The 20,196-nt window shown below is 46.8% G+C and overlaps 1 protein-coding gene across 1 annotated transcript in view; it reads left to right on the forward strand.

Annotated features, from left to right (window-relative positions):
• Window positions 1-19,180, forward strand: part of SYT17 (synaptotagmin 17) — a 71,704-nt gene extending 52,524 nt beyond the window's left edge. Inside the window, exon 8 of the mRNA XM_032460964.1 lies at window positions 17,753-19,180. Within this exon, the coding sequence (XP_032316855.1) occupies window positions 17,753-17,949 (197 nt within the window). The 3' untranslated portion in view covers window positions 17,950-19,180. The remainder of the gene's footprint in view (window positions 1-17,752) is intronic.
• The last annotated feature ends 1,016 nt before the right edge of the window (window positions 19,181-20,196 follow it).

A 20,196-nucleotide genomic window follows, 5' to 3' on the forward strand; every position in this document is an offset into this window, starting at 1 on the left:
CCTGAATATCTTTATTTACAGTAAGTTCTGGATGACACCAGTGCTGGTGTGAGGGCCGCACTTTGAATAGCAGGAACACCCTTCCTGTCTTCTCCCCCGTTACCAGTTACCCTAAAACATCTCGATCAGGGAAGGCAATGTGAGTTTGGAGAAGCAGCAGAGGGCAGCCCAAGTAGAGACCATAGGATAAGAAGCTTGCAATTTTTTCTAAGTGCGTTGAGAAGCCTTTGGAAAGTGTTGACCAGGAAGTGGTAGGATCTGGATAATGTTTTAAAATAGCATTCCAGCTGTAGAGTGGAGAATGGTTTGTAGGAGAGCAAGATGGGGAGTCAGGAGACCATCTGTGAGGCTGTGGGGCTGGTCCAGGGGAGGGGTGATGGTGACTTGGACCAGGGAGACCATCTGTGAGGCTATGGGGCTGGTCCAGGGGAGGGGTGATGGTGACTTGGACCAGGGAGACCATCTGTGAGGCTATGGGGCTGGTCCAGGGGAGGGGTGATGGTGACTTGGACCAGGGAGACCATCTGTGAGGCTATGGGGCTGGTCCAGGGGAGGGGTGATGGTGACTTGGCAGAAAGGTTTCAGAGAACTAACTCGGTGGGATATAATTATGTAGGCAGAGTCACTGGAATGTGCTGGTGGATTAGATGTAAAGGACCATTGGCTATATTGGCAAGTTACTCTTCTGAACCCGGATTTACTTATGTGTAGACCTCAGTTGCCACCTCACAGAGTATTGTGGGGACAGAAGGAAATGATGACTGGCATGTGCCAGTCAGCTGTAAGATGCTTAGCACAGTGCTTGGTGAGGGCTCGGTGGATTGTGGCCTTGACCCTGGATGTGGGCAGAGGCAGAACTCCAGCCAAGTGGTCAGGAGATGGAAGCGGAGACGCGTCACCCCGGAGCGCTCCGGGCAGAGCGCGGAGCCTGCAGCGGCACCCCCGCCCCAGCCTCTTCTCCGGAGAGCTCCATGAGGCTGCCAAAGCCCATCCAGGCGGTAAAACTTGGCTGGATCCTCGCCGTTCATTTTGGGTTCCAGTGGCAGCCTTTGAAGACCAGGCCAGCTGCCAGGGTTCCTGGGGATATTTATTTCATATGCGTGGCTGTTTAATGATTTTGATGCCTTTGGATGGAGCCTAGTTCCAGGCAAATCCCCACGGGGGAGAACATCAGGGGACGGGGAATTTATCCAGCCATAGATGTCCTTGCAGGGTTGGAGTGAGATGGAGTGAGAAGGGGGAGCCAGCAGAGGCCAGGTTCAGCCTCGCCTTGTGCCTCAGTGCCAGCCAAAAGCTGTCAGGCTTGGCAGCCAAGGCCAGTGCCTGGGTAGGGGCGGGATGAAGGCTGGTGCATGGAATAAAATCAGAACTTGAAAGTATCCTTTCCAGACGTCCCTTCTGTCCATTGCCTCATCCTGACTCCACCAATCCAGAGCTGCCAGTCAGCTGGAGAAGGCTTAACCTTTAAAATGCCAGGACCTGCAGGGCACAAGCTGTAATGTCACCTGTCTCTCTGTATTTCAAGGAAACATTTTGCTGTGGTGAGAAAAGCTCTGGCTTAGAAATCAGAAAACCAGATTCTAGGGCTTGGTTGCTGTTTCATCCGGTGCAAGAACTCAGAATATCTTCGAACCTTCATTCTCCGTCTTTCAGATGCGTATAGAATGTACCTTGGGGTTGTTCATTTCACCCCCAACTAGCTTCTTGTTTAAAAATTTTTTCCCAGTTTTATTGAGAAGTAATTGACATACATCACTGTGTAAGTTTAAGGTGCACAGCATGATGGTTTGATATACATATATTGTGAAATGATTACCACAGTAGGTTTATTGAACATCTATTATCTCATATAGAGACAGTAAAAAGGAAAGAAAACTTCTCTTTGTGATGAGAACTCTTAGGATCTGCTCTCTTAACAACTCTCCTGTGTATCATACTGTGTGTTAACTAAAGTCATCACGTTGTGCATGACATCCCGACAGGTTGTGCATGACATCGTTTATCTTACAGTTGGAAGTTGGTACGTTTTGACCTCCTTCTTCCAATTCCCCCTCCCCTCCCCCACCCCGTTCATTCAGTTTTGAACAATAATAATAGCAAATACAGGTACAGCACCTCCTACATGCCAGAAACCGCTCCAGCTGTTTTCAACGTGAATTAACTTTAATCCTCATAGCAACAGTGTGAGGTAGGGATGGGCATTTCCATGAGGCGTGAGGAAACTGCGGCAGCAAGAGGTTGGTGAGTAGCTGGCCCAAGATCTTGGAGCCAGGATGCAGAGTCGGGTCGTGTGGATCCAGAATCTGGGCTCGCAGGCACCGGGTTACACAGCCTCAAATATTTATCGAGCCCCTCCTATGTGGAGGTGCTGTGCTAGTTGCTAGAGAAATAGCAGAGAGACAGAAGTGACCCATCCTTTCATGATGCTGGCATTCTAGCTGGGATGAGACAAACAGGAGATAAATAAACCCCTAGAGGGCAGGAGAGGAAGGTGACAGAGGGCCCAGGGCGCTGCTTTAAACCAGGTAATGGAAGCTGAGAAAGGACCAGCTGTCCCAGGATGGGAGAGAGGGACATTCTAGGCGGAGGAAGCGCCAGTGCCAAGGCCTTGGAGGTAAGAAGCAGCTTGTTTTCTTCAGAGAGAATAAAAAAGGTAAAGTGACCAGAGCGCAGTTAGTGAGGGGAGTGAGTGATGCAGTGAGGTCAGAGCGATAAGCGGGGACTGTGGTGAGGAGCTCAGATGAGGGATAAATTGGGAGTTTGGGATTAGCAAGTACAAACTACTAGGTACAGAATAGATAAACGACAAGGTCCTACTATAGAGCATAAGGAACTATATTCAGTGGCTTGTAGTAACCTCTGATGAAAACGAATATATATTTATATATGTGAATAACTGAATCACTATGCTGTACACCAGAAACTAATACAACGTTGTAAACTAACTATACGTCAATTTAAAAAAAATTTTTTTTAGTATTTATTGAGCACCTACTGTGTGTACCATGTGACTGTTCGGCACTCGGGAGACAGAAGTGAATGAGACAGGCGCCTGCCTTCACGAAGGATGGGTGAGGTGAAATGAGTACAGGGGTGCTTAGCACACAGCGGATGCTCTGTGGGTGTAATTTTCTCTTTCCCTGTTTGTAAGTTGACATGAACACGGCTTCCCTGTGTTTCTGCCTAACTCTCACCCCCGCATTAAAGCAGGACAGAATGTAGTGGGCTTATAATGGCAATTATTTCTAGAGATGGCCCTTGGAAAGGGCATCGTTTACCAGAAAAAAACACAAAGCAAACAGGTGGGTGAAGAATGAGCAGAGTGGGCGGAAGGGCTCAGCCTTCCTTCTGTCTTCAGGAGCAGGTGCCCGCACTGGCCAGGGAGGGAGAGGCTTTGCACTTAACTCTCAGCTGCTCCCTTTAGGACCCTGAGTTACAGGCCCAGGAAGAGTGTCCACTGGCTTGGTACCAAAGTTCCCATTATGTGTCTGCTTTCAGATGTTATTCCACTTAATTCTACCAGGACTGGAGAAGCAGAGGAGAGGCAGCCTGTGGATGATTTGCAAGCAGGGTCCTCTTGCATCCTTGTTCAGGGTCACCCTGGGCTCTTTGGTACAGAGGGACCAAGACACTTAAGAGATGCCTGGACAGCCTGTGATAAAGTGAGGGTCCTTGGCCTCATTACGAGACCTGTCCCTAAAATCCAGTGTGTCCATTTGAGGTTGGGGGCAAATCATTCTTCTCCAGGTTATTGAATGTGACTTGGGAAAGAATTCACTGAAGGGCTAAGGAGAGAGGCAGGAACTCAGTCATAGCTCTTCCTCCCACTGGTCATCATAGGCAGCCTTGATCCAGGCTTACCTTGTCCCAGGCATGGTCCCAAGTGCTGTCTCAGTTGATCCTCCCAACAACCCAATGAGAAAAGGTACTCGTATGATCCCCACTTTACAGAGTAGGAAACTGAAGTTCAGAGAGCTCAGGTGATCTTCTAAGAAGCAACTGTATTAGTTCAGGTAAGGCTGGCAGCCGTAATAGATCAGCCCCTGAGTTTCTGTGGTTTATCACAACAGAAGCTTATTTCTTGCTCGCACACTGGCCCTTTGTAGACCTCCTCCCGGGTGGCCTTCCACGTGATAATTCTGTGACCCAGGCCCCTTCCATCTTGTGGCTCTGCCATCTTCTCAGGCTTGGAGAGTTTCGTCTCAAGCTGGCGGATAGGGGAGAGAGAGAGGGAGCTGAGCATTGCGTGGGAGGTTTTTATGGGGCAGGCCTGCAAGCTGTGACTATCACTTCACAGACTCCCTGCAGAGGAGGATGGGACATGGAGTCCAGCGGCTTGTCCAGGAAGGAAAGGCTTTGGTTGGTGACTGTACAGCTGTCTCTGCCCCAGGTGCCCAAGCCAGCAAACAAAAGAGCCAGCCTGGTCCCTGAACCAGCTTGCTCCACAGCCTCCATGAGCACCCCTTACCTCCAAGTTCATGATCAGTGTCAGCATGGGGGTTCCCACACCACCAAGTCCCAGGCTCAGGGCATTCAGCCTCACAAGAGCAATCTTTGCAGGGAATTCGCCAGATACCTTTTGGCTGGCAAGCCCCGGGCACCTGCTGACATAGGAAGCAGTTAGACCAGCGGTTCTCTGCTGGGCTGATGTTGTCATCTGGTGAGCATCTGGAGGCATTTTTGGTTGTCATAACTCAGGGGAACTATTGGCATCCGGTGGGTAGAGGCCAGGGATGCTGCTAACCCCCTTACAGGGCACAGGACAGCCCCCCACAGGGAAAACGTCAGGGGTGCTGAGGTTGGGACCCCCTGAGCTAGAACAGCGGCTCCGCTGGTCTCCTTGGGGACTGTGGGGCGGGTTGGCATGGGCTCGGGACCAGTCTGCTCCTGTTACGCACCTGTTTGGGGGTTCTTTGTTCTCTCTGTGGCATTTTTAAAAAAACGTTTTTGGGGGAGGAGGTAATTAGGTTTTATTTATTTACTTATTTTAACAGAGGTGCTGGGGATTGAACCCAGGACCTCACACATGCTAGGCGTGCACTCTACCACTGAGCTATACCCTCTCCCCTTCTCTGTGGCATTTTAACCTCTCCTAATGCCCAGTGGTTTCGCTTTAGCTGCCTGAGTGTGGAGAGTTCAGGGACGGAGACTGTTGACTGAGTTCGTTCTCACCTGCACAGGTTTTCAGACGGCTTCCCTGTTTCTGCCCGTAAGCGCGGGGGCAGACAGGACCATCGGGCTCTGCAGACAAGCGCGCCGTGTCCCAGGTGGGGTGGCTGGACAGGTGACTGCAGCCCGGCGCAGCAGGAGACAGGGTGGGGCGACCCTCTTGGGAAGACAAGCGGAGTAGTTTTAAATCAGGTCGCTGCTCCACCCCACTTTGTGGTTTATGGGTGCATATCACCTGTGTGTGGTGAGGTGAAGGGGTTACGTGGGACAGGGAGCGCTGGTGGCTTTTAATGTTATTATACAGTTGTGTGTTTATATGTATGTATAAACGTATATATAACACATATGTATGGATAATGCAAACATACAGGAGTAGAATCAAAAGTAAAAATCCCTAATTCCCTCTACTTAAAGGTAACTACTCTTGGAGGGGAGGGTACAGCTCAAGTGGTAGAGCACATGCTTAGCATGCGTGAGGTCCTGGGTTCAATCCCCAGTGCCTCCACTGAAAAATAAATAAATAAATAGACCTAGTTACCCTCCCGCCAAAAAAAAAAAAAAAAAAAAAAAGTGCTAACTACTCTTAACAATTTATTGTAGCCTTTTTTCCAGGAATAGATGCACCTGTGTGCATGTCTGTGTGTGTGTGTATGTGCATGTACGTATATATGTGTATGTGTGTGTATATCTCCATTCTGTTGTTAACATCCAAAAATATATATACTTTCCTGCAGCTTGCTCTTTTCGCATAATATATCTTGGACATTTTTTCATATTAGTGTATATATACATATATATTCATTCAACAAATATTTGTTGAGTACCTCTTGTGAGCCAGATGCCGTAGATACATCAGTGAACAAACCAGACAAAAATCCCAGTATCATCAGGTGAATACTTGAATATTGGAAGACAGGCAGTAAACAAAACAGGTGAATTATGCCTTGTGGAGATGATGTTGAGTGCTAAGGGGAAAACAGAAGCAGGGAAAGGTGATAGTGAGGGATGGGAGAGGGTTGCAGTTTTCTCAGAGGTGGTCAGGGAAGGCCTCTTGGAGAAGGTGAGCCAAGACGCGAAAGCAATCAGGAATGTGCCATATGGGTGTTTGGCATGGGGATACATTCCCCCTAAAGGGAACAGCAGGTGCAAAGTCTCGTCCATGAGAGAAAGAGCAAGGAGATCAGTGTGGCTGACGTGGAATGTAGCACCTAATTATTTTCCACGGCTGCTTGATACTCCATTAGGTCCACGAGTTGGAGAACAGTTTATTTAACTAGTCCCCCGTTGGTGACACCAGGGTTACCTCTGGCTTTGTGCAGTTGGGGACATTACTGGAGTGAGCCTGTGTCTCTGCTGATGTGCCTCCGGGTACCGTGAGCTGAAAACCCAGCAGCTGGATTGCTTGGTCAAAGCATATACATTTATTCATTTTTTTAGCTATTGTCAAAATTTGCAATCCCCCCCAAAATGGCACAATTTTTACTCTTTTGTGTTTTCTCAAAGCATGCAATTAAAACAGATGACTTGGGTAAATGGGTTAGCCCCTCCGTGGCCCAGGGAGGCCCCAACTCCTGCACCCCTCCCCCGAAGGATCCTTGTAAGGATGAAATAAGCAAGGTTTGAAAATTACTAAGTGCCAAATAACTATGAGGTGATATTTTTAACCCCTCTTTTTTACCTTTAAAAAGCATGTTGATTTTAATTATGTATTATATGATAATTCAAACATATGGGGAAATACAGAAAAACAATCACAGGCAGTCATGGGCCCCCCTACCCAGATCTGCCTCAGATCCATTTTTCATTTCTTAGATGACATAAGCAAAGCAGTTCTACATTGGTTGCTGGCTTCAAAAACCTGGGGTGTGGCATTATTTCATTTTTAAGTGAAATGAGTAAAAAAGTAATCAATGGACTTCATCAATTTTTTTAAACTTTTGCTCTTCGAGAGGGGGAAATGTTAGAGCAAGGCACACCCTGAGAGGACCTTTTTGCAAAACATATCCAACAAAGGGCCTGTATCCAGAATATATAAAGAGCTTTTGTAACTCAATTACAAGACAAACAATCCACAACTCAGTAAAAGGTGGGGAAAAGATCTGAGCAGACACACTTCACAAGAAGATACACAGATGGCAAAGAAGCACATGAAAAGATGCTTTACTCCATGAGTCATCAGAAATGGAAAGTAAAACCACAATAAGATCCATTGCACACCCACTGGTACAGCTGAGTTTAAAGGACTGAAAATACCGAATGTTGGCAAGTATGTGGCGCAACTGGAACTCTCATACATTTCTGGTGGGGATGTAAGTTGCTGTAACCACTTTGGAAAACAGTATGCCATTGCCTTATAAAGTTTAACACACATTTATCGTACAAACCAGCAACTCTGCTCCTAGGTATTTACCCAAGAGAGATGAAAATATAAATCCACAAAATGCTCCTAGCAACATCATTTATAACAGCCAAAAAGTGGAAACAATCCAAATGTCCATCAACTTGTGAAGGGATAAACAAATTGCAGAACATCCATACATGAGACCTCTAGTCAGCAATAAAAAAGAATGAAATATTCTACACTGTATAGCACAGGGAAATATACACAAAATGTTATGATAACTCACAGAGAAAAAAATGTGACAATGAGTGTGTATATGTCCATGAATAACTGAAAAATTGGGCTGAACACTGGAATTTGACACAACATTGTAAAATGATTATAAATCAATAAAAAATGTTAAAAAAAAGAATGAAATATTAATACACATACACAGGGAAGAGTTTCACAAACATTATGCTACGTGAATGCAAATGACTACATACTATATGATTCGATTTTTATGAAATTCTAGTAAAGGTAAAACTATAGTTACAGAAAGCAGTAGATCAGTGATTGCCTCGGGCTAGGACCCACCTGGGTTGGGGAAGGGATGGAAGAGAAAGGGATAAAAGGGAACTTTTTTAGGGAGAGAGAACTATTCTGTGTCACGATCTTGCATCTGTATCTTGATTGTAGTGATAGTTACAAATTTATATACAATGATCAAGATTCATCCGATTGTATACTTAAAATGGATGGATTTTATTCTGTGTAAGTAAGGTTTTTTAAATGAAAGAAGTGGATGTGGTTTTACTTTACAGTTCCCCAGTGACTCATGGTGTGGCTCACCTTTTCATGTGGAAGGAGAAAGGCATTTAAGGCAGGGGTATGCTCTGTGGTCGGTGGTCCAAAGGAGACTTGAACCTTTTGTTTGGTATTGTGAGTAGACAGATCATCAGGGTGTAAGACCCTCCAGTTCAGGCTCAGGACAGTGTTTCTGGTCATTGTGGTCATCAGGATAACCTGGCAGGACCCACTGGGAGCTCCTCCCCATTTCTCCTGCTCACTCCTGAGTCCCTGATGGTTCACCAAGTCACCTTCCTGCTATAGGACCCAACAGCCCTGTGACCGGCCTTTGAGCTGAATGGTCACACAGACCTAGAAATTGATACTTCTGTGGTATAAAGAAGCAAGTAAAGGCTATAAAATATAAAAGTAGGGCAAGCGAGCTATTTGTGTGTTTCTTTGTTTTTCAATCCCAGCGTTTTATTAAGAAACCTTTTAAAAATGTTGAAAGAATTGTTCAGTCAACATCCAGATTCCCACCCCCTAAGATTCTGCAGTGAACATTTTCTGCTTGCTTTATCACACGTCTGTCCATCTCTATTTATCTCTTGTTTCATTTTTTTCCCCATGCATTTCAAGGTCAGTTGTAGACATTAGTCCCATTCATTTGTTTTTTAAAGTTGACTTTTTCTTGCAGTGTAACATACATAATAGAAAAGTGCATAAATCCTAAGGATAAAATTCATGAAATTCTGTAAAATGAACACACCCATGTGACTGGCACCCAGATTAAGAAACAGAACATTCCCAGAAATTCCCTTGTGCCCTTTTCAGTTACTGTTCCCTCCCCCAAGGTAACCGCTGTCTTTCGCCTCTTTTTGCCCTTTAGTTAAATGGAATCATACCACTTCTTTCACTCAATGTTTTCCTTGTGAAATTTATTCATATAATTGTGTGTACTTACAGCTTTTCATCACATTTTTATATAGTCTTTTTGTGTGTGAGTGTACAGTTTATGTATCTATTCTAAAAGTAGGGTGATGCTTAAACACTCTAGAACGTGCCCATTCCAATCAGTGTCATTTCTTTCAAAGCACAGTTTGGGATGCTGCGTGTGCCAAAAGGGGTTAAGAGTGGGGACCCAGGAGGCCATCAGGGCCTGAGTTCAAGCCCCAGCTCTACCACTGTCAGGCTGGCTGGGTCCCAGCTGGGCCTCCGCCTGTCACGAGGATTTGACACCTTGTCTTGCACTAGAGACAAATGCTGCATTGACCCGCACTGTAGGTTAAGGAAGAGAGACTGTTGGGGAATAAGGAAAAATTATATAGGACGAAGGTCTGATTCATTAGATCGGTCTTGGGGCCTGAGAATTTGCATTTCTAATAGGTTCCAGGTGCTGCTGAGGCTGCTGGTCTGGGGACCATACTTTGAGTATCACTGGCTCTGTATAGGTCAGGGATTGGCAAACCACTGCCCCTGGGCCAAATCTGGCCCACTCCTGTTTTCATAAATAAAGTTTTATTGGGACACAGCGAAAAGAAAAAAATGATCTGCTTTCTCTACTCACATTTCTGACACCAACGATGTGTGGGCTTTTTTTTTTTCCCCCAGCTAATCCAATGGATATTTTGATCTGCTTTTAACAGGGTATCTAACCTGACCACACATGAGAATTACCTGGGGAACAATTGGAAAAACACTGGCCTCCGCTGCCCCAACCCCAGACCAAACAGAATCTCTTGGGGTGAAGCCCCAGCACTGGTATTTTTAAGTCTTCTGAGTGATTTTCATGTTTGTGGTATTTCTCCTTTATGTTCTAAATTATTTCTCAATTATTTTAGAAGACTGAGGGTGTCTTCTAAAGCTCCAACCGGTGTCTCATAACTAGCTCTGAAGACAGTTTGCAGTGAACATTTTCTCCCAAAGCAATGCCAGCATCTCTGTAACAAATGTACAAAGATGATACTCACTCAGATGTGTGAGTTTGGGTTGTTCATGTAAAAACAAGCACATTACATTATAGTCACACTTTTAAATGCTTCCTCCTAGACGGTGGGATTCACACACAGATCTGAAAGGGAGTCTTCAACTCGTATGTCGTTGCCATACATGCGGGCTCCACACGGCTCGGTTTCCACACAGAGGCGTAAAGAAGTGGTCCAGATGTGGTCCAAGGAATTTTAAAACAAATTTCAATTTTGACTCCTGTCTCTTGCGAAGGGAGAGAGATATGGTTCATAAACCATAGCAACACTCTCAGAAGCCCCTTCCCCCTGCTCCCCAGTTTCCTCTCTCCCTGTGTTTGTTCTGGAATTTCTTCTCTCTTGCATCCCAAGTCCCAAACCCTGTCTAGCTCAGGGAGGTGACTTCTCTCCCTCCCTCTCCCCTCCCAGCTCTTTTTCCCTGCAGATATACAGAGCCTCTCTGGTGGTGGTGGGTTGGGTGTTAATGAAGGGAAACCCCAATACGCATGCTTTTCCTTGAGGCAAGGTTTCTTAACCTCAACATTTTAGGTCAGGTAATTCTTTGTTGGGGGGCTGCCCTACGCATTGTAGGGTGTTTAGCAGCATCCCTGGCCTCTACCCACTAGATACCGGTAGCAAACCGCCCCTCCCCCCCAAGTTGTGACAATCCAGATGTCTCCTGACATTGCCACATTTGGGGGCAGAATAGGCCCCTGCTGAGAACCACTGCGTTAAAGGAATCAGACTCTTTAAGCCAGCATTGCCTGCAGACCTGGGCAAAAGGGGCCTTTACCCTGGGCCTCATGCTTTAAATGGGGTGAAGGGTCCGAAGGCAGGGGGTCTAGAGAGTCAAGGAGGTGTGCCCACCTGGAGCCCACATCTCCCTTTCTAGATCACCTCTGAGTACTGGGGTTCCAGATTTTTTTCACCCACATGACCGAAGCCTGCTTAGGCGTTTCTCCAGGTCCTTCTTCAGGGAGGCAGGCCATGATGCCAGTGTGTGACCTCTAGGCCCAAGAAGATAATAATAGGACTCTCTTTGTAAATAGAGCTGTGCGGAATAAACAATTTATTGTATCAAAAGTGCATAGAGCGGGGCTGGCTCGTGATAAGCTCTCTGTAAGTGTTAGGTGTTAATATTATGCTTTTCACATCAGTAGTCCCTAAACATAAGATGACTTCCAAGTCTGCTGCTCACCTGAAGAAGCAGCCATCCATTCAGACGTTGGCGGTGAACCTGACCCTGCTGGACCCCAGAGAGATGGTGTGAAGGCCTCCAACGCGGCACCGTCGTGAGCGGGTTTCAGGACCGTTCTGAGTCTTGGCACCTCTTGCCTTGACGTCCTGACTTGAGGACCTGTTGTGTCTGTTTCTACTCCAGGTCGAAAAACATCACCCTTAAGTCGTAGGTGAAACGTCTTAGAACCGAAGAAATTGCATAGTTGAAAGGGGCTTAAAACCTGCATAAACCCACCCCTTGTGTAAATGGGGAAATCGAGGCCCAGGGGAGGGAGATGATCTCCCTTGTTTGAAACAGCTTCTAGGTTTTAGAGAGAAGAAGAAGAAAGAGGTATCTGCAGGCAGTTCGTTCCAGGACCTGCCGTGGATACCAAAACCAGTGGATGCTCAAGTCCCTTAGATAAACTGGTGAGTCCAGTCAGCCCTCCATGTCCACGGATGCGGGGGACCAACTGTAGTTTGAGGACGTTTTGCAAAAGTTGAAAGGATGGGTACCAGCTTTGTGGGGTGTGTCAGAGCTGGCCTTTGGGGAGGGGAGGTACAGGGACGTGTAGACTGCTTTGGGGCTTCTCCAAGGGCTGAGAGAACTCATGAACATCCTGATGAAGTGTGGGGATCCCTCCCAGGTGTGGAGTTTGGCAAAGTGTAGTGAAACAGCTATGGTGGGTTTTGGTAACTTAGTGCAGTTTTTTCAGAAATGGGGGAGCAGCTCGACCCCAGCACCCAAGAGGCGGGTTGCAGGGGACAGTGAGGAGGCGGGGTTCCCTGAGCTGGGGGCATCCCTGTCGGGGGGAGCTGTCAGGCTTGAAGCTGCGTGTGGGACATCCATCACCTTGTGAACCAAACATGCAGAATGGGGAGCTGCCAAGTCTGCTCCCGTTGGTAAAGATCGAGATTTCTTTTTCCTTTTAATTTGCAGTGTTTATCACACCCACACTCTAAGTCATCCAGCTTCCCTTCCAGAACCGTCTGCCTTGGCAAACTAAATTAGCAACCAAAAGAGTTAAGCTCTTGCAGGAAAGAACAGATTCATTTTTTACAGCAAATATCAATATGTGAAAGCCTCCACTTGCCCCTGACTCAGTCAGGGCACCTGGATGTTGACTGGAGCAGTGAGAGATCTCCCTGCACCTCTGTGGGCCTCAGTCTCCCCAGCTGTACAATGGGCCAGTGACAGCACTGCCTTAGAGCAGTGGTTCTCAATGGAGGCAGCAGTGGGGTGGATTCTGTTTGGCAATATCTGGAGATACTCTGAGTGTCACAACTGAGAGAGGACTGCTGATGGCATCGAGTGGGCAGAGGCCAGAGGACATCCTGCAGTGCTCAGAGCAGCCCCCCAACACAGAATGATCTGGCCCAAAATGTCAGTAGTGCTGAGGGTGAGAAACCCCACTCTGGAGGGTTGATATGAAGATTACGTGAGTTAATCCACACGATGTATTTAGCCCTGGGTCATACACATAGTAGGTGCTTAATAAAGCAGTATCTGTCTCCATGCTCCTTCAAAGCCTGATCCTTGAGCCCATGGGTACCTCTCATCGCGCTTCTGCTTTGCCAGTCGTGTTTCCCTAACCTGAGTTGCCATGGTGATTGGCACCACAGAAACAGATGGATGTGTTGGCGATTCTGGAGAGATAAATTTTCAGAAAGTGAAATACGCCAGGTGAGCCCATGCCCCGTCTGAGGATAGAGCTGGACTTTGATGACTCACCGGTCACACAAGGGGCGAGCCTCTGCGGCTATAGCCGTCAGGGGGCTTGAGGTCTGTCGAGTTTAGAGAGGTCTGTCGAGTTTAGAGAGGGACAGGTCACAGAGCACGTTCTGGGCACCGTGGGGGCTCAACTCTCACCCCTGTGGGAGGGCGCTAGAGGGGTTTTGGGGAGTACATTTTCTACTTACTGAACGCTTTCCCTTTAAGTTTTATAAAAGGCTTTACCCTTTTAACTGTTTGCTAGGAAACAGTTTGTACTTCTTTTGACCCATTAATCAGGACATTAAACTTTCTTACTGATTCAGAATCATAATTAGGCAAATAAATGATCACACAGTGAATATCCCCAGGGCTATCTGAAGGAGAAAAGGACTGCTGGCCCCGTTCTCCTGGACTTGTTTAAGTTCTGGTATCTGTCCGGTAGTCGCAATCCACGACATTAACTCCCTCCAGATGGGGAAACCAGATGACCAAGCTTATCTGAATTATGTCTAAATCCAAATCCATATAGAATAAATAGGATCTAAGAGAAAACGTGAGGCTCCCTTGTCGTGGGTTTTGTGCACGGACTTTGGGACAGGTGTGCCTTTTGGCCGCTGTCTGGGCTGTACAGGTTGTTAGGGAGTTTCCGCCAGGCGATGAGGATAAATTGGAGAATGTACACTGTCCAGGCTTATACTAGCGACTGCAGTAAAAGGAGCACCCCCATCCCGGCCAGTGGGGATCTCGGGGGTGCCTTACAATAAAAATTCTAAATGTTATTGTTTCTAAAGAAGAGAAACATAGAAATCTAGTTACGAGGAATTTGCTTTCTTTACCAGTTTTCTGCCACAAGTATTTCGAGTTTTATCACCAGCTTGCTCAGTGACTTGCTCCCTTACCTGTGCAGTGGAGAGAGCGGGGTGTCTGGCCTCCTGTCTCCGAGCCCTGACATCACACTTTCTAGAGTTTACAGTGATGGCACCTCCTGACAGTCTTCCAGGCAACTATTATAATAGAAGTCCTTAGTTATAATTTGCATTTTAGACATTTGGTCTTTAAAAGACTGTTAAGATTGCCATAACTTTACCAAGTGATTTTCAAGTCCCGGAGCCTGCCAGTTCCCTCAGATGGCCATAGCAGCAACTGCTTCCTGTCGGAAAGGCTGAATCACTTAGGAGCGGCCACCTTGCAAGTACCGAATGATTCACCAAACCAGAGTACTTCGCGCATTGGGACCGGGAGCGTGGGAGACAAGACTCCTGTTCATCCTCCTTCCCCTCCTGGTGATTTAGACGTGGATTCTCTAATAGTGACTTATTTTTTCCTTTGTTTTCTTTCCAAAATAATAGGTACTTGTTGTAAGAAGTTCATACTATACAATTTATATAATAAGTACTGAACGTGAGAAGTTCTGTTTCCCCTCTCTAGAGAGAGCTACTCTCTGTCAGTGTGGTGAACATTCTTCCACGTGGCGTTTCCTATTCTATATATTAACATTTTTTTAAGCAAAAAGAGATTGTGTTTACATATGCTGTTTTGCAACTTGATTTTGTCTCCTAGCAATGTATCCTGGAGACTTTTCCATTCTGTATATATAGGTCTGTCCCATTTTTAACCACGGTGCTGGTTTCCATGGTGGTATTACATCAGAAATTATTTAATGAGTCCCCTCCAGTCTTAGTCAGGGTGCCTCCCAAAGCCGATGCTGAGACAATGGCTTGGGTGCAGACAGGCTACGAGGAAAGTGACCCAGGAAACACTGATAGGAGACTGCGGAGGTGAGACAGAAAGGGAGGCAGGCTGATCGAGGGTGTTTGATGAGTGTTTGATGAGTCCCAGGACCTCCATCAGGTTCAGTGACTCTCTAGAAGGACTCACAGAACTCAGAAAAGCCGTTAGACTCATGGTTACAGTTCATGGTAGCAGAAGGATACAGACTCAAATCAGCAAAGGGAAGAGACGCAAAGAGCAGAGTCCAGGAGAGACCAGGTGCGAGTTTCCGGTGTGGACAGCGCTCAATTTTCCCAGTGACACGTGGCCACACTCTCAGAGGATCTCCAACCAGGGAGGCTCACTCCAGCCTTGGAGTCTGGGATTTTGATTAAGGGCCAGTCATACAGGCATGTCCGAGTGTCCGAGTGGCTGACCCTAGTCTCCAGCCTTTTCAGAGGTCAGGTTGCTATTGAGTGGCCCAGGGCCCCACTGTAAGTCACACTGTCAGCACACACTGGCGTGTCCCAGGCAGAGAGCTGTGGGTGCTCCTGGCAGGATGCTAGCAAGAAAAGCTGCGGGTAGCCTCCAGGGTTGGCTGAGGGGGTGGGCAGGCTACCAACAGCCTCAGCCACACTTCCTCATGAAGCGTTTTTTATTATTTCCATTTTTCTTTCTCACAAAGGATGTTCTGGAGCAGGGGTTGTCAAACTTCTTTGTAAAGGGCCAAATAGTAAATATTTTCAGCTCTGCTGGCCACACGGTCTCTCTTGCAGCTACTCAGCTCTGCTGCTGTAGCACAGAAGCAGCTGCAGGCATTATGTAAACAAACAGGTTTGACTGGGTTCCAATAAAACTTTATTTATAAAAAGTAGGTACAGGTCAGATTTGTCTTGGAGGCTTTAGTTGGCCAGCCCTTGCTACCGAGGATATTCTTGTATGTGTGCTTGTATCCATTTGTGCAGATCATTCTATAGGACAGTTTCCTAGAAGAAGAATTGCTAGATCGTGAGTTATGACACTCCTAATTTGAGTAGATATTGTGAACTTCCCTCAAAAGTTGAACCTACTTCCTCTTTCACCAACAATGCATGAGAATGCTTGAAATTTCCTTTCTTAGAACCACTTTCTAAGAAAGCAAGACCTGTACTCATTTACTGTGATGTTTCTGCATTTCCATTCCTGAGCTTTGGAGAGGCAGAGGGAGATATAACATTTTGCCCCCCCAGGGAAGAAAGCCAAGTGGTCTGAAATGGTCTTCTAATATCTTGCTTTAGATTCAAGGCCCACAGGGAAGGGGACTCTGGTAACTTGTTTTCATTTGGTGAAAATTAAACCTCACATTGCCCACTAGGTGTGGTTCAATAGTCTTGAATGTTAGCTATTCAAAAAAGGGTTTTTTTCAGATGCATCAGAGAACTTCTTAGCAACTTCCTTTATTAAGCAAAGATTTCACTCCTAATTTTTCTCTTCTGTAAGGGATTTTCATGTTAATAAGGCCTACCTACTACACACAGTGAACACTTCCAAATGTACAAAAAATATACATGGTCCAATTCTTGTTCACAGAGCTGACAGGTATGGGACATTCTTGATCGAGATGGCCCAGCAATTCACCTAGCCTAGTTCACTCTAGGTCTTTTTGGGTTTAAGACAATGGATGGGGGATTTGTTTTTGTTTTTTCCACTTTTCTTTTTTTCCCTTGTTTTTATCATTTGGAATTCTTGATGTGAAGCCCACAGGGGAGAACAGAGACTTGTTGGCGTTCGGCTTTGTTTGGGGCTGCATATTTTAGCTGGTTTATTTGATAATCGGCACTCCTCCTGGGATCCAGCCCGCCTGTGCTCTGCTCACGCTGGGTGAATCTGTGATAGTTCCTATTCTGCAGCCCTTCATTTATAACACAGACACAGCCTGCTTTCCCGTTAGCGAGGTGGCCCGCCTGGACTACCCACACACAGATATGGAGTTAGGCAGAACTTGGCTGGGAAGATAAATCAGGCCATCTCATTAGGCTTGAAAGACACAAATTAAGCTTGCATTGGAATGAACAGCCTTCCAAAGAGACATGCAGTGCGACAAGGGGAGAGGAAATTGCCGTAGCCCCTGTTGCCTGGAACAGAGGAAACATGAGATCTCTTTTATAAAAGATTAACAGAAATTGAAGATCAAAAGAGCAGCGTAACGTTTATCAAGCACTTACCAAGTGCTTGGCACTGTGTGCTGAAACCTTTTCACACACTGTCTCGCCGAAACCTCACAGTGACTTGTGAGGTACAGTACTGTTAAGGTTCCTATGTAACCAAGGAGGAAACTGAGGGTCAGAGGGGCTCCTTTGCTTGTGTCAGGGACAGAGCCAGGATTCATCCAGGATGTCTGGCCCACAGCTTAACCTGGTGGTTCTCATCTGGGATGAACTGACCCCCCAGGGATACTGGGCCGTTTGGAGACTTTGGGGTTGTGACAGTTGGGGAGGGGGCTGTCTGCTTGAGATGCTGCTGGACATCCCACAGTGCACAGGACACCCCACAGATTATCCAGTCCCCAGTGTCAACAGTGCTGGGCTTGAGAACTGTTGGTTTAACCATTCAGCTGGACTCCAGTGATGGCTGGTGGTTCCACTATGACTGTCCAGTTGTAGTGCTGAGGGCAGTTTGTGGTGAGGCTGCGGGACATGAGTTAAAAAATTGCAGTGGAGGAACTCATGGGAGGGTGGTGAAGCCATCGGGGAATTCTCGTCATTAAAAGAAGTAGTGTCCTAAAAGCGAGGACCCTGCGTCTGCAGTCGAGGAGCGTGGAGACTAACGCCCTGCCTCCTGTTCTGTTCCCCTCCTTCCTCTCGCCGCCCCCCTCCCAACCACCCCTAGTGTTCGGCCACAACATGAAGAGCAGCAACGACTTCATTGGAAGGATCGTCATCGGCCAGTACTCGTCCGGCCCCTCCGAATCCAACCACTGGCGGCGGATGCTCAACGCACACCGCACGGCCGTGGAGCAGTGGCACAGCCTGCGGTCCCGGGCCGAGTGCGACCGCGTGTCCCCTGCCTCGCTGGAGGTGACCTGAGGGCGCAGGGACCGCAGCTTTCGTTTGTGAAATAAGGAAGAAAACTTAGGACAAAGAATATGCCATATACCTGCACATCCACACCTGCACACACACTCACCACCACACACACACACATCTCACACACACACACACACACCCCCCCACCACCACCACCACCATCACCACCACCACCTCTCAGGACTGAGAGGAAGCTGACTATTGATCACAGACTGGCCGCGCTCCAGGAGGGAGGCCTGAGAACTTTCCAGAAGCCCCGTCCACATGTCACGAGCTGAGTGGGCTCTGCTGTGAGACTCATCGGCTGCACTTGCTCTTGTTGGTACCTGCCCCCCCCAAAATGCACTTCCAGCCCTCAGGCCAGAGAAGGGCCTCCCCAGGGGGGCCAACTCCACGGAGACGAAGTTTTCCAAGAGTCCGGCCAGAGTTGGGAGGCCCGACCCTCACGCCCAAAACGCACACCCACCGGGTGACTTCTGAACGGGCTGCTAGTCCCTGGGGTTCTTCAGACCTGGTACCTTTCCCCCAAAGTGTAAGTATTCTGTCTTCTCTTTAGTGGACATGATGAATAGATTAGACTATTTGGAGAAACCAAATGGCAACAAAAAATATTCCAGTGTAAGAACCCTCTCCTGGCTTAACTGAATTCGTCCTTGTGTTAGCTTCTTCCTGGGGACTCCCTGTGGGTATGTATGTGAGTGTTCTCATACGTGCGCCCTCACAAGTGAGCACGGGTGTGCACCTGTGTGTCCCGTTGGAGAGCCAGGCGCTGGGCCAGGACCTCAGTCCTGAGCACCTCTTCTCTCTGCCTCTCCTGTCAGTGAAGTTTCACCCTGTGTCCTCCTATCTGTCAAGACCCCACCTTCAGTAACAGTAGAGAGTGTGTATGTCAAGTAAATAGAATATGATAGAGCAGAAGTAACATTTTTTGACCGAATCATGGTGATTGTGACACCTGCAAAGAACAGCTACATGGAGTAAAATGGCCACCACGCCCACGGCATCTCCATCCAAGATGATCTCCTTCCTCGTCACACTCTGAGGATCCCTGTGTTTGTGTGTGAAACAAAGTCATTTCTCCTGTGCAAAGGAGTTAGTGTAGTTAGAGTAGACTCTCTCTCTCTCTCCCCCTCTCTCTGTTGGCTGCTTCTGTATCTTTTCCCACAGCAGATTGTCTGGTATAATGGGGAGCTATTTACTGAAATTAAAGATTATTTATTTGTGCCATGCATTTGAGTTCTCTTTTTCTTCATAAACACAAGCATTGAGGGTAGGAGGATGTTTCAATTAGTACCACTGTGTAACAAACAATCCCTCCTGACAAACTTGAAGCACTGGTATTTTTTTTTTCACTTTTCAGTTTTATTAAGTAGGATTGTTACCATCTGACTGCACATATACAATATATTGCATGCAATTACATATATACAATATACTGCACATATTATTTTTAGTTTACGTATTTGTACTGATCATTATTTCTAAGAACAGTTTAGAGCTTTAGCTTTTTAAACTTACATAGTTCTCAAAGGAATAAAGCCAGCCACAAAATAAAAATCAAAGAGAATGCAAGTAATCCAATCATAAAGGACAGTCAAATGGAAGCACTGGTGTTTTATATGCTCACAGATTTTATGGGTCAGGAATTCAGGCCAAGCACAGGGATGGACCTCAGCTGGAAGACTCGAGGGCCATGATGGGTATAAGCAGCCAGTCACACTGGACATTGTTGGTAAAGTTAGTGTGTGGCCTGGGAATGAAGAACAGTTGAAACCTTGAGGTATATTAATCTGATGACTGGAGAACCCGTGTAAAGAGAAGACAAGGATTTATGTTAGATTTCTTCAGTTTCAAGTAACAGAAAATTAATGCAAACTAGTTTAAGCAACAACAACAAAAAGCCTTAGCTTCAGGCATAGCTGGATCCAGGGGATCAAATGAGATCATCAGGACTTTGGTTATCCCTCTGTCTCCTGGACTGGCACTGCCCATTCAATGAGCAGCATGGTTACCAGCAGCTGAATAGCCCCAACTCCCAGCTTAAATTGTCACTTCCTGATTTTCCAAGACAGAAATAACAGCTCCTTCCTGTCCTCCCCACAAAAGGCTTATATTTCTTTCTAACTCTTGTAATAACAACTACCAGTTATTGAGGCCTTACTGTGTGCTAAGCCCAATACATGCACGATCTCATCCAATTCTCACAACCACCTTTTGACAAAGGAGCTATTATTATCCCCATTTTCC

Source organism: Camelus ferus, chromosome 18 (assembly GCF_009834535.1).
Source record: "Camelus ferus isolate YT-003-E chromosome 18, BCGSAC_Cfer_1.0, whole genome shotgun sequence".
In the NCBI taxonomy this organism is placed as follows: Eukaryota; Metazoa; Chordata; class Mammalia; order Artiodactyla; family Camelidae; genus Camelus; species Camelus ferus.